The sequence below is a fragment of the Prionailurus viverrinus genome, chromosome E2, assembly GCF_022837055.1.
Source record: "Prionailurus viverrinus isolate Anna chromosome E2, UM_Priviv_1.0, whole genome shotgun sequence".
NCBI lineage: Eukaryota > Metazoa > Chordata > Mammalia > Carnivora > Felidae > Prionailurus > Prionailurus viverrinus.
This window is the reverse complement of record NC_062575.1, coordinates 56,529,066-56,544,329: the sequence shown is the minus strand read 5'-3', so window position 1 is coordinate 56,544,329 and position 15,264 is coordinate 56,529,066. Positions and strand designations below refer to the sequence as shown.

General features: G+C 45.6%; 1 protein-coding gene, 1 long non-coding RNA gene and 1 pseudogene across 2 annotated transcripts; 1 reads left to right on the top strand and 2 right to left on the bottom strand.

The window, feature by feature from the left end:
• LOC125152600 (vomeronasal type-1 receptor 4-like) overlaps positions 1-15,264 on the bottom strand; it is a 37,756-nt pseudogene that overhangs the window by 20,172 nt on the left and 2,320 nt on the right.
• LOC125153805 (uncharacterized) lies at positions 2,374-3,774 on the bottom strand. The gene is made up of 2 exons (XR_007147571.1): positions 3,710-3,774; positions 2,374-2,974 (listed from the first exon to the last, which is right to left on the bottom strand). It is a non-coding gene; the product is annotated as an uncharacterized LOC125153805 (long non-coding RNA).
• Positions 10,007-11,062, top strand: LOC125153786 (vomeronasal type-1 receptor 4-like). The gene has a single exon (XM_047837306.1). It carries the CDS (start codon positions 10,121-10,123, stop codon positions 11,060-11,062), a length of 942 nt encoding a protein of 313 aa, XP_047693262.1. The 5' UTR covers positions 10,007-10,120.

The following is a 15,264-nucleotide window of genomic DNA, read 5'->3' as shown; positions in this document are numbered from 1 at the left end:
ATGTAAAAGATCTGTATGCTGAAAACTATAGAAAACTTACAAAGTTATTTGAAGAAGACACAAAGAAATGGAAAAACATTCCATGCTCATGGATTGCAAGAATAAGTATTGTTAAAAGGTTAATACTATCCAAAGCAATCTACACATTCAATGCAATCCCAATAAAAATTGCACCGCCATTCTTCACAAAGATACAACAAACAATCCTAAAATTTGTATGGATCCAAAAAAGACTCGAAGAGCCAAAGTAATGTTGAAAAAGAAAACCAAAGCAGGAGGCACCACAATCCCAGACTTTAACCTCGATTACAAAGCTGTAATCAAGACAGTATGGTATTGGCACAAAAACAGACACATAGACCAATGGAATAAAACAGAGAACCCAGAATTGGACCCACAAATGTACAGCCAACTAATTTTTGACAAAGCAGGAAAGAGGATCCAATGGAAAAAAGACAGTCTGTTTAGCAAATAGTGCTGGGAGAACTGGACAGCAACATGCAGAAGAATGAAACTAGACCACTTTCTTACACCATATACAAAAATAAACTCAAAATGGATAAAAGACCTAAATGTGAGACAGGAAACCATCAAAAACCTTAGAGGAGAAAACAGGCAACAACCTCTTTGACCTCAGCTGCAGCAATTTCTTGCTCAACACATCTCCAAAGGCAAGGAAATTAAAAGCAAAAATGAACTATTGGGACCTCATCAAGATAAAAAGCTTCTGCACTGCAGAGGAAATAATCAACAAAACCAGAAGGTAACCAACAGAATGGGAAAAGATATTTGCAAATGACATATCGGATAAAGGGTTAGTATCCAAAATCTATAAAGAATGTACCAAATTCAACACCCAAAAAACTAAAAAGCCTGTGAAGAAATGGGCAGGAGACATGAATAGATGACACTTTTCCAAAGAAGGCATCCAGATGGCCAACAGACACATGAAAAGATGGTCAACATCACTCATCATCAGGGAAATACAAATCAAAACCACACTGAGATACCACCTCACGCCAGTCAGAGTGGCTAAAATGAACAAATCAGGAGACTATAGATACTGGAGAGGATGTGGAGAAATGGGAACCCTCTTGCACTGCTGGTGGGAATGCAAACTGGTGCAGCCACTCTGGAAAACAGTGTGGAGGTTCGTCAAAAAAAAATTAAAACTAGAACTACCCTACAAGCCAGCAATAGCACTACTAGGAATTTATCCAAAGGATACAGGAATGCTGATTCGTAAGGGCACATGTATCCCAATGTTTATAGCAGTGCTTTCAACAAGATCCAAATTATGGAAAGAGCCTAAACGTCCATCAACTGATGAATGGATAAAGAGATGTGGTTTATATATACAATGGAATACTACTTGGCAATGAGAAAGAACGAAACCCTGCCATTTGCAGCAATGTGGATGGAACTGGAGAGTATTATGCTAAGTGAAATAAGTCAATCAGAGAAAGACATATATCATATGTTTTCACTCATATATGAAATTTGAGAAACTTAACAGAAGACCATGGGAGAAGGGAAGGGGAAAAAACAGTTTCAAATGGAGAGGGAGGGAAACCATAAGAGACTCTTAAATACAGAGAACAAACTGAGGGTGGATGGGGGGTAGGGGAGAGGGGAAAATGGGTGATGGGCATTGAGCAGGGCATTTGTTGGGATGAGCACTGGGTGTTGTATGTAAGCGATGAACCATGGGAATCTACCCTAAAACCAAGAGCACACTGTATAACATTGTCTGTTAGTCAACTTGACAAATTATATTAAAAACAAAACAATTTCACACTGGAATTTCCAGCTGCAATTCAACCTCACAGGTTTCATCCTTTCTTCCACAAATTCCACGCTTCTACCTTCCTCCCCCCCGAGAATGAGAAGTTTATAGAAGAAGCATCATCAGACTTTTGGACCGTTGTTTCTCAACCCTGGCACTACTGACCTTTGACCCAGATACTTCTCTGTGGTGGAGCTGGCCTGCGCAGAGTAGGATGTTTACCAGTATCTCTAATTGTACTCCCTATGTGGCAAAGCAATCTATGCCTCACTCGTGCCAAGAAATAAAGATCACTGAATATGGCCAAATGATCACAGACAGAGGAGGAGGGGGCCAAATTGTCCCTAGTCAAGAATCAATGTTGTATAATGCTAAACGTCTCTATAAATCACTTAATGAAAACTTTTGGAAAAGGACCATTAAATTGTGCTATTCTGACAATCTAAATATTCAACCTACCTTATTCTTAGAGGGATGATTTAACTACAATGCTTTGTAGAGAATGAACACATTACCATATGTAACATTTGAAAGAGGTAGAATGTAATTAAAAGCATCTGAGAACAAAAATAATTATACTTTTAAACTTGATCTTAACCGATACACTTTATTAACACGAGAAACTATCACTATGTGAGGAAAAAACCACCTGTGGTCCTATAGCCCAGTGAAATCAACGCTTAACCGTTTGTTGTGAATATATAACAGCTTAGGATACATATATTGCACTCAAAAGGTGACAATAAGGTGATACTCTCTAAAGGCTGTGTTATAACCGCTTTTATTTATATGGGTTAAAGATATCTTTGTATGTCATCGAATATACATTTAAGGTAACAGTTCCAAAGGCTTCCGTCCCTTACACACATAATTCAAACATCTATCGTTGCCCGTTTAAAATACTTCCACTTGTTCGTTTTCAAACAAATCTGGGATGAAACTACCTTCACGTGTGCGCTGCGAGAATCTCTGAGACAAATCCGACCGTGAGAAGAATCGGCGGGCAACGTGGAGTGCAATTTGCAAGACTTAGGCCGGGACATCGCGCCACTCCTCCAGAAGCACGCGGGTCCAGGTGAACACACGAGTCACGCGAGGTGGCCGCGTGGAGGCCCTGGAGGTCCGGCCTCTGCACATGGCTGGCAGCTCGGCTCTCCTCCGGCAGCGTCTGGGCCCGAGCGCTTGCACCTGCCACGTGGATCACGAGTGCTAGAAGCGGCGTGCTCGGTGCTCTGCCCACACTTGCGCCGGCGCCTGGACACCGGGCTGGCTCAGCCCCGCACACAACCAGACCGCAGCTGAGGAGGCCTCCCAACAGTGCTGGTCCTGCTACACGCGCCCCCTCACCCACCTCGCATTATGCCCAAGTCTCCGGCCCATCCTGCCCCCGTCACGCTCAGGACCTCCAGTCCACACCTGATCCCCCAACATCTGGACCCCTCGACCACCCAAGCTCACTGACCAGGGCTCATGTTCCGCTCTACCTGCAGCCACAAATGGGAGCACAAAACCCATCGTGGCACTAACTCGCGCTCTCTCCTCTCCAGGTGGGTCCTGGAACTCGCTCATTCCACTCCCTTGCAGCCCAGGACCTCGTGCGTGCGCACCAAAGGGCGAACATCGCAACTCCCCTCAACCCCACCCCCACCCGGGAACCCAAATCCTTCCTCCATTCCAACCAAGACGCCCTCGAGGGCAGCACCGGGTACTGGGACCCGTCACCGAAGACACACGGTTAAAAGCGCCACCAGACTCTAGTGCGAATCTGTCCCTCTCACGCGACCCTGACACCCGCCTGTCGCGGGCAGGCTCCGGGCAGCCGTGAGCCCAGAGCCGAGCTGCCCTCAGCACGCGGTCCCGTGCCTCCCTGGGGCCCGCAAGCACCCCCAGGCCACCGCCAGCCCACACTCCCTGACAACTAACCTTCCAGGAGGAGAAGCCGCAGCTCTAAGCCAGTTCCTCACCTGGAAGGGCCAAGGGCGTCTGCGAGAGCTCAACGGTCCCCTGACCCTGCCGGACATGCTCACAGGGGCAACGAGGCTGTAGCCACGCCCACACGCCCATCCCCGAGCTCGCGCCTGCGCATAGGCCTCCCAAGAAGGCCAACTCCCTCCTAGGACCTGCCACGTGCAACTGCGCGCTCAGGCTTCCCTGGAGGGTCCTCAGACTTTCCCTCTAGCAGCCCCTCCGTCCCCACGGGAATCACCTGTGCGGGTTCTATTCCTTCCTCTTCAGTTGCTACATGTGAGGAACCCACAGCATCTGTGTTGAGATGGGACGTAGGCGAGTAAGAGGGTCAGGTGTGCTCTGCTTGCTCTCTCTAGTGCTACCGAAAGGGGGATTGGGTGGGGGGGGATGCTGTGGAAAGAGTCCTGGGGAGAGAAGCAGCAGCAGCACCCTCAGAGACTGTGTTGAAAATGCTAATTCATCGGCCGGACCGCAGCTGTATCTCAATCTCTTAGAGTAGGGTTCTCCTGTAGACTCTGTTTCAACAGAAATGCAGGAGATTCACATACACACAATACTTTGAGAGGCAGTGTTTGGCAAAGTGGTTGTCATTGTTGGCTTCCCCTGACGATCACCTGGGAAGTGTTAACAACTATCATATCCTGTGCCCACTTCCTGCTCGTATATAGCCATCCTATCACTGTGTACTCTCTTGGTGGAAGGGTTCAATCAATGAAAGCTCTGGGGTCATTTTTACAAGGTCAATGTTCTCATTCAGGAGAGCTCACCCTCATCACCACAAGGCCCCTTCTCCAAATATTGGGGATTCGGTTTCACCATGGGATTAAGGGTGGGGGTGGGAGTTGGAAGAATACACATTTAGTCACTTGCACTGCTATAAATACTTAGCAGATATTTAAAAACAAGGCACAGGGGCGCCTGGGTGGCGCAGTCGGTTAAGCGTCCGACTTCAGCCAGGTCACGATCTCGCAGTCCGTGAGTTCGAGCCCTGAGTCAGGCTCTGGGCTGATGGCTCGGAGCCTGGAGCCTGCTTCCGATTCTGTGTCTCCCTCTCTCTCTGCCCCTCCCCCGTTCATGCTCTGTCTCTCTCTGTCCCAAAATAAATAAACATTGAAAAAAAATTAAAAAAAAAAACAAGGCACAAATTTATTTTCATAACAGTTCTTAAATGAAAACCATTTGGGTCTTGGCTGGGTACTCTGATTACAATGTCACCTTCTAAATCAAGGTGTCAATCAGCTTGGACTTCCTTCTCCAGATCCTACGTATTATTCCACTTCTATCATCTTTTAGGTCGTTAGCACAATTAATTGCCATCTTGTGGTTTTCACATGTGCCCACCTACACTTAGGCTCAAAGACAGCAACAGTCTTTATGCTTCAAATCTCTGATTTCCTCTTGTAGCTAGTATCTCTGGATTCTCTCTCTCTTTAAGGATCTTGGAATTACTCTGGATCCAGCAGATCATCTAGGATAACATACTGCTTAAAGGTAATTTCATTAGTAACCTTAATCCTCCAAATCCATCTTACTTGGTATCATAACAAAGCCAAGAGTCACCCTCCAATTGGACATCTGCCTGTAATTATTATGAAATCAGTGGAAATTTTGTAAAAAAAAAAAAAAATTAGAATTATCATTACATTCACAACTCTCTCACCTCTGGTTCCCTTTTCATATGGTTTCTTAGAATGAAAAAACATGGCTGAATTTCTCTCCAATTTTCAGGTATCCTAAAAAAGGTTAAGTGTTCTTAAAGCTCATATTGTTAAAACAAAGGGTTAGGTCTTAGAAATATCACAATACATAAAAGAATCTTCATCAGATCAATGTTGGGGCATAAAATGTCCTTGACCCATAACAGTTCTTCAACAGAGATGCAGAGTTTGGGATGAGACAGCTCTTTCCCACACTTGCAACTCTGGATACCAGTAAAAGCCTCTCCAGCCTGACCGACCAGTCACATCCTGCACCTGATTTCCCAAGGAATGGCTGAGATTTGCTACCCAACACTGCACCTGCCCTCCTGTACTGTATGCTCTAGTTCATGATGTGGGGGCACGTTTTAATTGAGCAAGAGTTCTGCCTCCTGAGCTGAAATTAGGAACTAACTATCCATGACACTTGATATTTGCCCGTAAATCGAGAACTAATGAATGGGTGTCAAGCAGTGACCTCCAACCTGCCTTGTGCCACTCGCACCCTCCCAGTTCCCTGGCTCCTCTTCCCCACCGTATGCTCCTCTCCCACCAGGGTCCTCATGCCCCCACCCTTGGAGGCCCAGTCACCTGCTAAACCTCCACACATCCCTCACCTGGACTCAGCCCTAGGAGACTTCTGCATCCCACTCCAACCTCCTTCCCGTCACCTTTTTGACATCTGTCTCTAGGTGACCGCTATTCCAGGGACTCCAGTGCCACCCTCCTTGCCTTCTATCAGCCCCAGGACCGGTGAGGTCCCGCCCTTTCTTTGTCTTGCCGAAATTCCACTCCCAATACCAGTATCTCACCCATTTCCTGGGTCCTCTACACCCACACCTTGCGGTGCCCCAGCCTCCACTCCTGCAGGAATCCAATCCACACCCACATGCATTACTCCATCCCGATCTCCTCTGACCCTTTCTCCTGGATTCCCTCACTGCCCACTACCCTCACTGGCCCCCTGAATGCCCTCTGCCTCTTTTGCCTTGTTCAAGGTCTCCTCCAGGGTTCCTCTCCTCTTCAGACATTCTCTATTGCCTTGGGCCACGCTGCCCTCCTCCAAAGCACACCCGCCCCACACTTTTTCCCTTCATCCTCCCACCATTATTTTCACCACTCCAAGACACTGTCTTGTGTGTCTCGTGCCCACACCGACCATTAACATCTTCCCTACGAAGTGTCCGTTTCGATTATCCCCTCCCACCCCATGAAACTCTGCACCTCTTTTTCCCAAGATCCCAGTATGCCTCTTACCGATCACTTCCCAGCACACGATGTCTCCACGTACCAGCAAACGTGGCAACTCCCCTGTGGCATTGAGCACACGTTTGTCTTTTATCCCTCTACCTTGTTTCTTCTCCTGCGCTATTTTCTTCCCTCCCCCCAGGACCTCTGCACCATGTTGTCTCTATGTTCTTCTTTCCTATGCCCTCTCTCTCACCTGCTCTGTCACACACCCATGCACTGCCACTCCCCCCCACACCCCAACATCCTCACCACACATCCGACTTAGAGTGGTGATGCTCAAAGCAATTTTTAAGACTGTATATTGTATATATTCTCCGTATGGGTAGTTTAGGGCTTGAAAGCATTACAAATGATAATAAAGGCCTCCAGACAGCCCAGAAGTCTGGAGGTACTCCTCTTTTTCTGCATTTGAACATTTCATCAAGACACACACACCCACGGTGAAAGCCTATGTTGATTTTCTTAAACTGATTGTGAACTGTGAGTTAGTGTGAAGGTGTGGTGAATACATATGTCAATGGGGGTGAGTTTCTAAGTGTTTAGGATGTGCCTGAATACTTGTGAATTTCAATTACAGTTGTGAGTACACGATGACCACGTATGGGTCTAATAGTATGTGAGTATATGTGAGGTTGGGTGTATACACACGTGTGTTTGTGGATGTATGTAAGTGTGTAAACCATTAACGTTTGTGTGCAGTCTGAGTTGCCCATCATTACGGCTCTGACTTGAAAATGGCTAGTAATTGCACAATGAACTTCAACAGTGGAATTGTCTGCAGGGAAAACCACAGGATCTGTTTCAACTCCTACTTTGTGTTTCTTCTTACCAAAGCAGTAAGTGCTCATTACTGAAAATTCAAGGGGGGGGTGGGGGAGGGAAGCGTACAGAACTGTTGGAGCTCTCTGATCCTCTTGAATTAAGTAACTGAGGATGGGCTCATCCAACATTTATAGGTTGGGAGAGACTTCTGGTTAAGCCATCTGATCCTACTGCTTTAGTCTGTGAGAAGAGACTCTTAGAATCTTCTCTCTTTCCTCTCTGGGTATTGTCCAGTCTTTAATTCTTATCAATGGGGTCAATAATGGTAAAACCAATTTTCCTACACAATCTTCAAATTAAGTGGCACTGAATCATTCAAACATGTCATATTAACTTTGTGTGAAATGAATCCTATGGTGAGTTATTTACATCATGTTCTTCCTTTTGCTTGTATCTCTGCATATTCTTCCCAAGTATTTTGTCTCATTCTGTTTCTCTACTAATAACCTTACCTGATGGTTCCTTTCAGTGGCCTGAGGATTAGGAAAGTACTAGTGTCTGGGTAGAGGAACCTCTCTGGGACGTGAAGAACCCAGGGAGATACACATCCTTCCCCACTAATCCCTCACGTATCAGAACACACTATTTCCTGCTGTGCTTAACAGGAGACACGTCTACCTACAGGGATCGAGGGGGGAAAAAAACAAGCCTCCCACAAATAGTCTCCTACAAGGTTCTAACCAGAAAGTCGTAATTGTTCATCATAATTAACACGAGAGAAAAGTTTCAGGAACATCTTCAGCTCCCAAACCTGTATTCCCAGTGCAGCTGTAAATGAAATAATTGCAGTGGTGAGACAGGTGACCTCACAGAATCACAAACCTATATCTCAGGGTCTGGCTGGCCCCTCCCACTGGCTGCTGTGCCCTTCCCATGGAGCCCCTCAGGCAGCAGGAAGGAGTTGGTGAGGATCCATTTCAGTCTAAGAGGCAGTGTCTGTATCAAGAGTCTGGGTGAGTGATCCTATCAGAAAAGGGTGCTATTCTGTGGATTACCTAATTCACTGTGAAAGCCATGCAGGAATGTGCAATATTTCTGAGGTTTGAGCTAAGCTAGTTAAGAGGATGTGGGGTCCTAGACCTTCACCTGTCCCTGATGGCTCTTAATTCAGTGAAGTTAAACTTTGCTCAATGTGATTGCTGGTGTTCAGTGCAAGTAAGAATATACACTGATTTTTAAGTCCTTAAGAAATGAATTGTAAAATCAATCTCCTGTTCTAACACTATAGGAATCATAGGCTAAATTTTCAGGGTTACTAGATGTGCAACTCTCACAGCTCCATGGTTGTAGTGAAATGTATGAAGAATTTACAGGAATCTTCTGATCCTGTGCAGAACGTGTATCCAAATGGTAATGTCTTGAATTGAAAGTGTTCCTGTAACCTTGGATGTAGCACACAATCATGGGGACAGTAACTGAGTCTCCATGGAAGACATCATCATCTGTTGATTACAGTGAAACTATACTCATTCTGAAAGTTAGGAAATGAACAGGTAAGGGACTGTTGACATAAAAACGGTGATTTTCAGACAGCAGCTTTCAGGTTCATAGCATGTTCTTTCCAGGTGTTTAAAAATTACTCTACCATCAATACAAAAACCGAGTATTTTGAATCCTAAAGTGTGTAAGATACATGCCTTACAGAGGTCATTTTACAGTGATGCGTTTAATATTTCACAAATCTTAGTTCATTGCTAATAGTTTTCCTTAATTCACGTAAGTACTCACTAATAAGTATATAATGTATCACTCGAAATTAAGGATAACTTAGAGCCTGCCTTACACCATTTTATCATGCATCCGTGTTTCATGTGCCAAAGTTTATGGGATTGTTGTGATAATTCAGCAATTCCAGTGTAATGCCATTACACTTGTGTTCCTCACATAAAAGCACATGAGTCTTTCTGTTGCCTTCTTGCATCTACTACATATAACTGCAGGTTCCTGCAGTATGCTATTGCCAGAGCGCATGCACGTTCACTAAGGTATTTAAGGCTTACCCATAATTGATATTATCCTGTGGAATAAAGCTTTACAAATTAATGGAAACTTGTTGTGATGAAAATTATACAATACCCCCTACTCTGAAGTTAACCACAAGGTGTCAAATCAGAAGTAACCATGGATCTGATTCCTGGATGGACACAGCTAACTAGCCGTCTAGCAGACCGTGGGGGCTCAGTGCACTATCACGGTTTCCAGCCCAACCGGTTCCCAGTCCCCACGCAACCTGAAGGAGCAGATTTGAACAGATCCTTATCCTGTGTGTCTGTTCTGTTCATCTTTTAATTACAGCCACAGTAATGCCGACCTCATAGATGTGTGGACCATGAAGAAGTTCTCACGTGAGTGCCTTCACAGGAGTGACCTTCACGGGAGTGATTTTACATTATAAGGGCTCTTGAAAAGTTCTACATTCAGCCCTCGGAAAGCAACTATGAAAAGAAAACTGTAAGTAGGTGTTTCCAAGTGGCAAGGATTGGAAAGCAGAACATAGTGGATTTCAGCTGACGTGATATATGTGGCCCACACCTCATATTCCCATGCAGGAAATTCTAGCCCCGAAGGCAACTGTCAGTGACTGGGACCAGAAAGAATGGCCAAATGGGATCTGGCCATCGGCCTGATCTTCTTAACACAGACTACCGTTGGACTCCTGGGCAATTTCTCACTTCTTTGTCATTATATCATCCTTTCCTTCACTGAGTACAGGTGGAAGTCCACAGATTTCATTCATAAGCACCTGATTGTAGCCAACTTCTTAGCCCTATTCTGCAAAGGAGTCCCCCAGACCGTGGCAGCATTTGGGCGGAAACATTTCCTCAGTGACATTGGATGCAAACTTCTTTCCCTTCTTCACAGAGTGGGGAGGGGAGTGTCCATTGGTAGCATCTGCATCTTGAGCGTCTACCAGGCCGTCACCATCAGCCCTGGGAACTCCAGGTGGGCAGAGCTTAAAGTTAAAGCGCCCAAATACCTTTCCCCCTCTATTTTCCTGTGTTGGGTCCTGCAAATGCTGGTGAATATCATTTTCCCTATGTACTTAACGAGCACATTGAGTGATAAGAACATCACAAACAAAAAGGATTTTGGATACTGTTCTTCAGTTCGTCATGACAAAACTAGCGACTCACTGTATGGACTGTTGTTATCATTCCCCGATGTGTTATGTCTGGGGCTCATGCTCTGGGCCAGCAGCTCCATGGTTTTCATCCTGTACAGGCACAAGCAGCAGGTCCAACATATTCGAAGAACCAATGCTTCTTCTGCATCCTCCCCGGAGTCCAGAGCCACCAAAACCATCCTTCTCCTGGTGAGCACCTTTGTCTATTGTTACACCCTCTCCTCCATTTTTCAAGTTGTTTTGAGTGTTTATGATAATCCCAGCTTGATATTCGTAAGTGTCGCTGCAGCTGTGTCTGAGTGTTTCCCATCTGTCAGTCCGTTTCTGCTCATGAGCCACAACTCCAAGGTACCCAGGCTCTGGTTTGCCTGGAGAAGGAATATAAGATCTCCTTGTCTTCAGAAAAACATGTAGACTGTATGTACTTCTACCACATACAGTTGCCCATTCACTCACCCCCCTCACAGTCCTAAAAAATTTTTATGAGATTTTCTCTCTCTGACAAGAGAGGTGCAGCCTGCAGCAGACGGGGGTTTCTGGGGGTCTGATGGTATCTGTGCATTGATGTCTGTGCTGTGTACAGAAATGTGATCGGTGTGCATCGTGTTGTTGACCTGTGTCCTGTATTACTGTATCTGTAAAAATTTAAAATACACATCACCAATAAAATCATGAGCTATTGTGAGATTTATGCATAATGCCTTTACATGGTCAAGAAGGAGTTTAAATGTATTGACATTTACATGTCACTCTTATCTGTGATTAGTTTTTCGAATCATGCTGAAATTTCTAGGTTGACACCTAACAAATACTAAGTGTGCACTTCCAAATAAAGGGGGTCAAATGTATACATGTTTTTACATGTTTTGTCAAGACCTACAGGATTGAAGTAGGGTGTAAGAATAAAGTCAAAAATAAGAATTGAGGTACAACTCTGAAAAATAAATTTTATGGAATTGAAAACAAAACAACTTGGCACAGCAATATTCATACCAGGTAACATATACTTCATGGTTTGCCTTTATGATGATTGTCAAAAATGAGGACTCTGATAAATGGTCACAGAAAGAAGAGCCGGAGGAGACATGACCACCAAATATAAAATTTCATCACATACCTGATGTGTTCTCTGTTGATAAGTTAGAGGCCTCAGTCTCAATCAGACAGAGGCCCTGTCTCACGTGCTGTCACCTCTGTGCCAGTAGGGGTGGCTGACATAACCCACCCAACTCAGAGTCCGGTCTCCCAGTGATAGGTCACCGGCACCACAGGGCAGGGTCACAGGGCTCAGTCCCTCCATCCAGCAGTGATGGAGAAATCCTTGTTTCTTTGGCTTCCCAGCACGTAAAAGGAAGCCCAGCCCTTCCTGGACTCCTGGAGTATTGGGGACAGCACACATCACTGTGAGTGATGAGTTTGTCATTGCAGCCTCTGGCAAAGGGAGGAGGCCTCCACCTGGAAGCCACACGGTGTACGAATGTGGGGCCACTACAACACAACTACAAGGTGTGATTTTTTTTAAAAGTAGTGATTAGCTTGTAAGTGAGCTCTCCTCAGAAGTAACCCTTAGAAATCCTGAATGTCTTGCTTGATACTCCAACTTGATTTACTCAGATTTACATATTCTTTACCTAATGTCCTTTTTCTGTTTCAAGAACCCACCCAGACACCACATCTCATTCTGTAATCGTGTCTCCTCTGACTCCTCTTTGCTGGGCCATTTTCCCAGATTCTCCTCCTTGTTGATCATCTTGACAGACTTGAGTACTAGTCAGGTATCTTGTAGAATGGACCTCAGGATTAATATGGTACTTTCCTCATGATTATCTTGGGCTTCTATATTTTGGAGAAGAGAGCTCAGGGTATAAAGTGCCATTCTCAGGACATCATATCAAGGCTACAGCCCAGCAACATGACTTATCATTGTTCACATCGGCCTACGTCTCCCGGATGAGGTTGTGTGTATGAGGACCCTTCGTGAAACTTACGTGTCCCCTTTCATATTGTACCCGTCTCAAGGAAGTCATTGTGTGTGGCTGACATTAACGAAAGGGATCTTGTGCTCTGCCTCCTTGAGGACAACGTTTCTTACATAAATTATGTGGAATTCTTCTGAAAAGTTCCTTTTTCTCAATTTATTATTTATTCAGTGATTTCCCAAAAATGAATAAACGTTAAAAAATTTTGTTTTAAAAAAAGGGGTCGCCTGGGTGGCTCAGTCGGTTGACCATCTGACTTTGGCTGAGGTCATGATCTCGGGTTGTGGGTTCGACCCCACGTCAGGCTCTGTGCTGACAACTCGGAGCCTGGAGCCTGCTTCGGATTCTGTCTCCTTCTCGCTGCCCCTCACCCACTCTTGCTCTGTCTCTGTCTCTCAAAAATGAATAAACATTAAAAAAAATTTATTCAGTGATTTCCTCTTATCAGTTTCGATTCCTGCACATCTGTTTGATACTGAGTTACAACCAATACCGCCTCTTCTGCTCTTGTTTAAATTCAAGGTGTTCTGGGGCGCCTGGGTGGCTCAGTTGGTTAAGTGTCCGACTTCGGCTCAGGTCATGATCTCTTGGCTTGGGAGTTCAAGCCCCATGTCGGGGCTCTGTGCCGACAAGCTCAGAGCCTGGAGCCTGCTTCAGATTCTGTGTCTCCCTCTCTCTCTGCCCCTCCCATGCTCATGCTCTGTCTCTTGGTCACTAAAAAATAAATAAATGCTAAAATTTTTTTTTTAAATAAAATAAAATCAAGGTGTTCCAGCTTGACCATGAGGAGCTCTTTCGGGTGACTCCCGTGTCCCTCTGACATAGCCCATTTTTAGAAACCGAGTTGTTTAGCATGTCCTGACTTACGGCACCGCAGTTCTGCAGGCTGATTTCATACACGTCCCGTCCTAGTCCAGGCTGCACCGTCTCTCCAGGCAGCCCCTGGCTGCTGCCATGGGGGAACCGTGTCATGGACCAAGGCATGGACACTAGGTATGCTCACTGCTCCTGGGTGTCACCGTGTTCACACCCTCTCAGCTCAAACACCAAGAAAACATACGTGTGTGTGCTGAACCGCTCGTGTGCACATAGGTAGAAACGTGTGTGGGGGGCGATTGGTGTCCATACAGAGTCAAATGACTTCATTCTGGCGTCTCCAACTCCAACCCATTCCTCATGGATCATTCTAACTTCCTGCCCTTGCTCATCTGTCACCTGTCTCTCCAACGGTGACAAACATGGATCTCACCCTCTGCACTTGTGAGTCAAATGCATTTCTGGTCCAATTTGTATAGGATACCGGCCCTCTTGTGCCTGGTTCTTCCAGGAAAAACATCTGAGTAAACTATGGGATGGCCGCAAGAAAGCGGAAGTACAGGTAATGACATGGAACCTTCCGAGGTAGAGGAGGAGGGACACCTGGATGCCTGGGAAGGGAACACCTTACACAGCAGGAGATACGGGGGGAGGGGAGGGGCGGAGTATTAAGGATCATTCATCTTACAGGACTCCCCCTGGACAATGGCATTCTAGGGGGGCTGCACGGCAGGGACACCATCCTGCTAGGCCCAGAGGACACTTCCAGACAAAGAACATCACCCTTGGGCTTTGAAATCTAAGGGAATTTTCCCTCCTAGATTTTTTACTTACTGGGGACAGGTGACATTTCTTCTTTCCAGTTTCTCTTTTTGGAATGGGAATGTCTACGCTCTCCCCATCCCACCATTGATTTCTGGAAGCAGACAATGTGTCTGCATTCACAGGCTTATCGCTGGAGAAGTAGGTTTTTCACAGGATAAATCATATCTCAAGTCTTTTTTTTTTTTGAAGTTTATTTATCTATTTTGAGAGAGAGAATGAGACAGAGAGAATCCCAAGCAGGCTCCACACTGCCAGTGTTGAGCCCGATGAGGGGCTCAAACACACAGACCGTGAGATTATGACCTGAGCCGAAACCAAGAGTCAGATGCTTAACTCCTTGAGCCACTCAGGTGCCCCTCATATCTCATGTCTTAATCACACTTGAGTTAGATGATGCTTAGAGGAGTTTGGGACTTGGACTTGTTTACCAAATGAGTTAATATTCTGGGGCTACTGGAATGGGGTGGAGGGGTGAGTGCATTGTGCCAGTGAGGACATGAATTTGGGCAGTCCAGAGGGCTGAGTGTTATAGACTGACCTGTATCTCCTCGAATTGATAGGCTGAAGTCCTAAATCCCAGGAGCTCAGAAGGAAGATCCTTGAAGGAAGTGATGGGAGTTAAACTAAGGCCAGTAGGACGAGCCCTGATCCACTCTGAGTTGTGTCATTATAGGAGGAAATGTGGAGACACACACAGAGTTCAGATCTCTACCTGCACAGAGGGCACAGTATGGGAGGACAGAGTGGGAAGGTGACCATCTGGAAGCCGAGGACATGTCACAAAAAACTACACCTGCAGACTGACACCTTGATCTTGGACTTCATGCCTCCACACCTGTGGAAAAAATACCTGCTGTTTAAGCCACCCCAAATGTTCCATTTTGTTACCTGGAATAAATGTCAAAGTACTTCATTGGCAGAGTCCTTCTGTGAGATGGCTCATTGTCTGCATTCCTCACAGGGGTCTTGCGATCTCACCACAGATTCTGGCTGTGA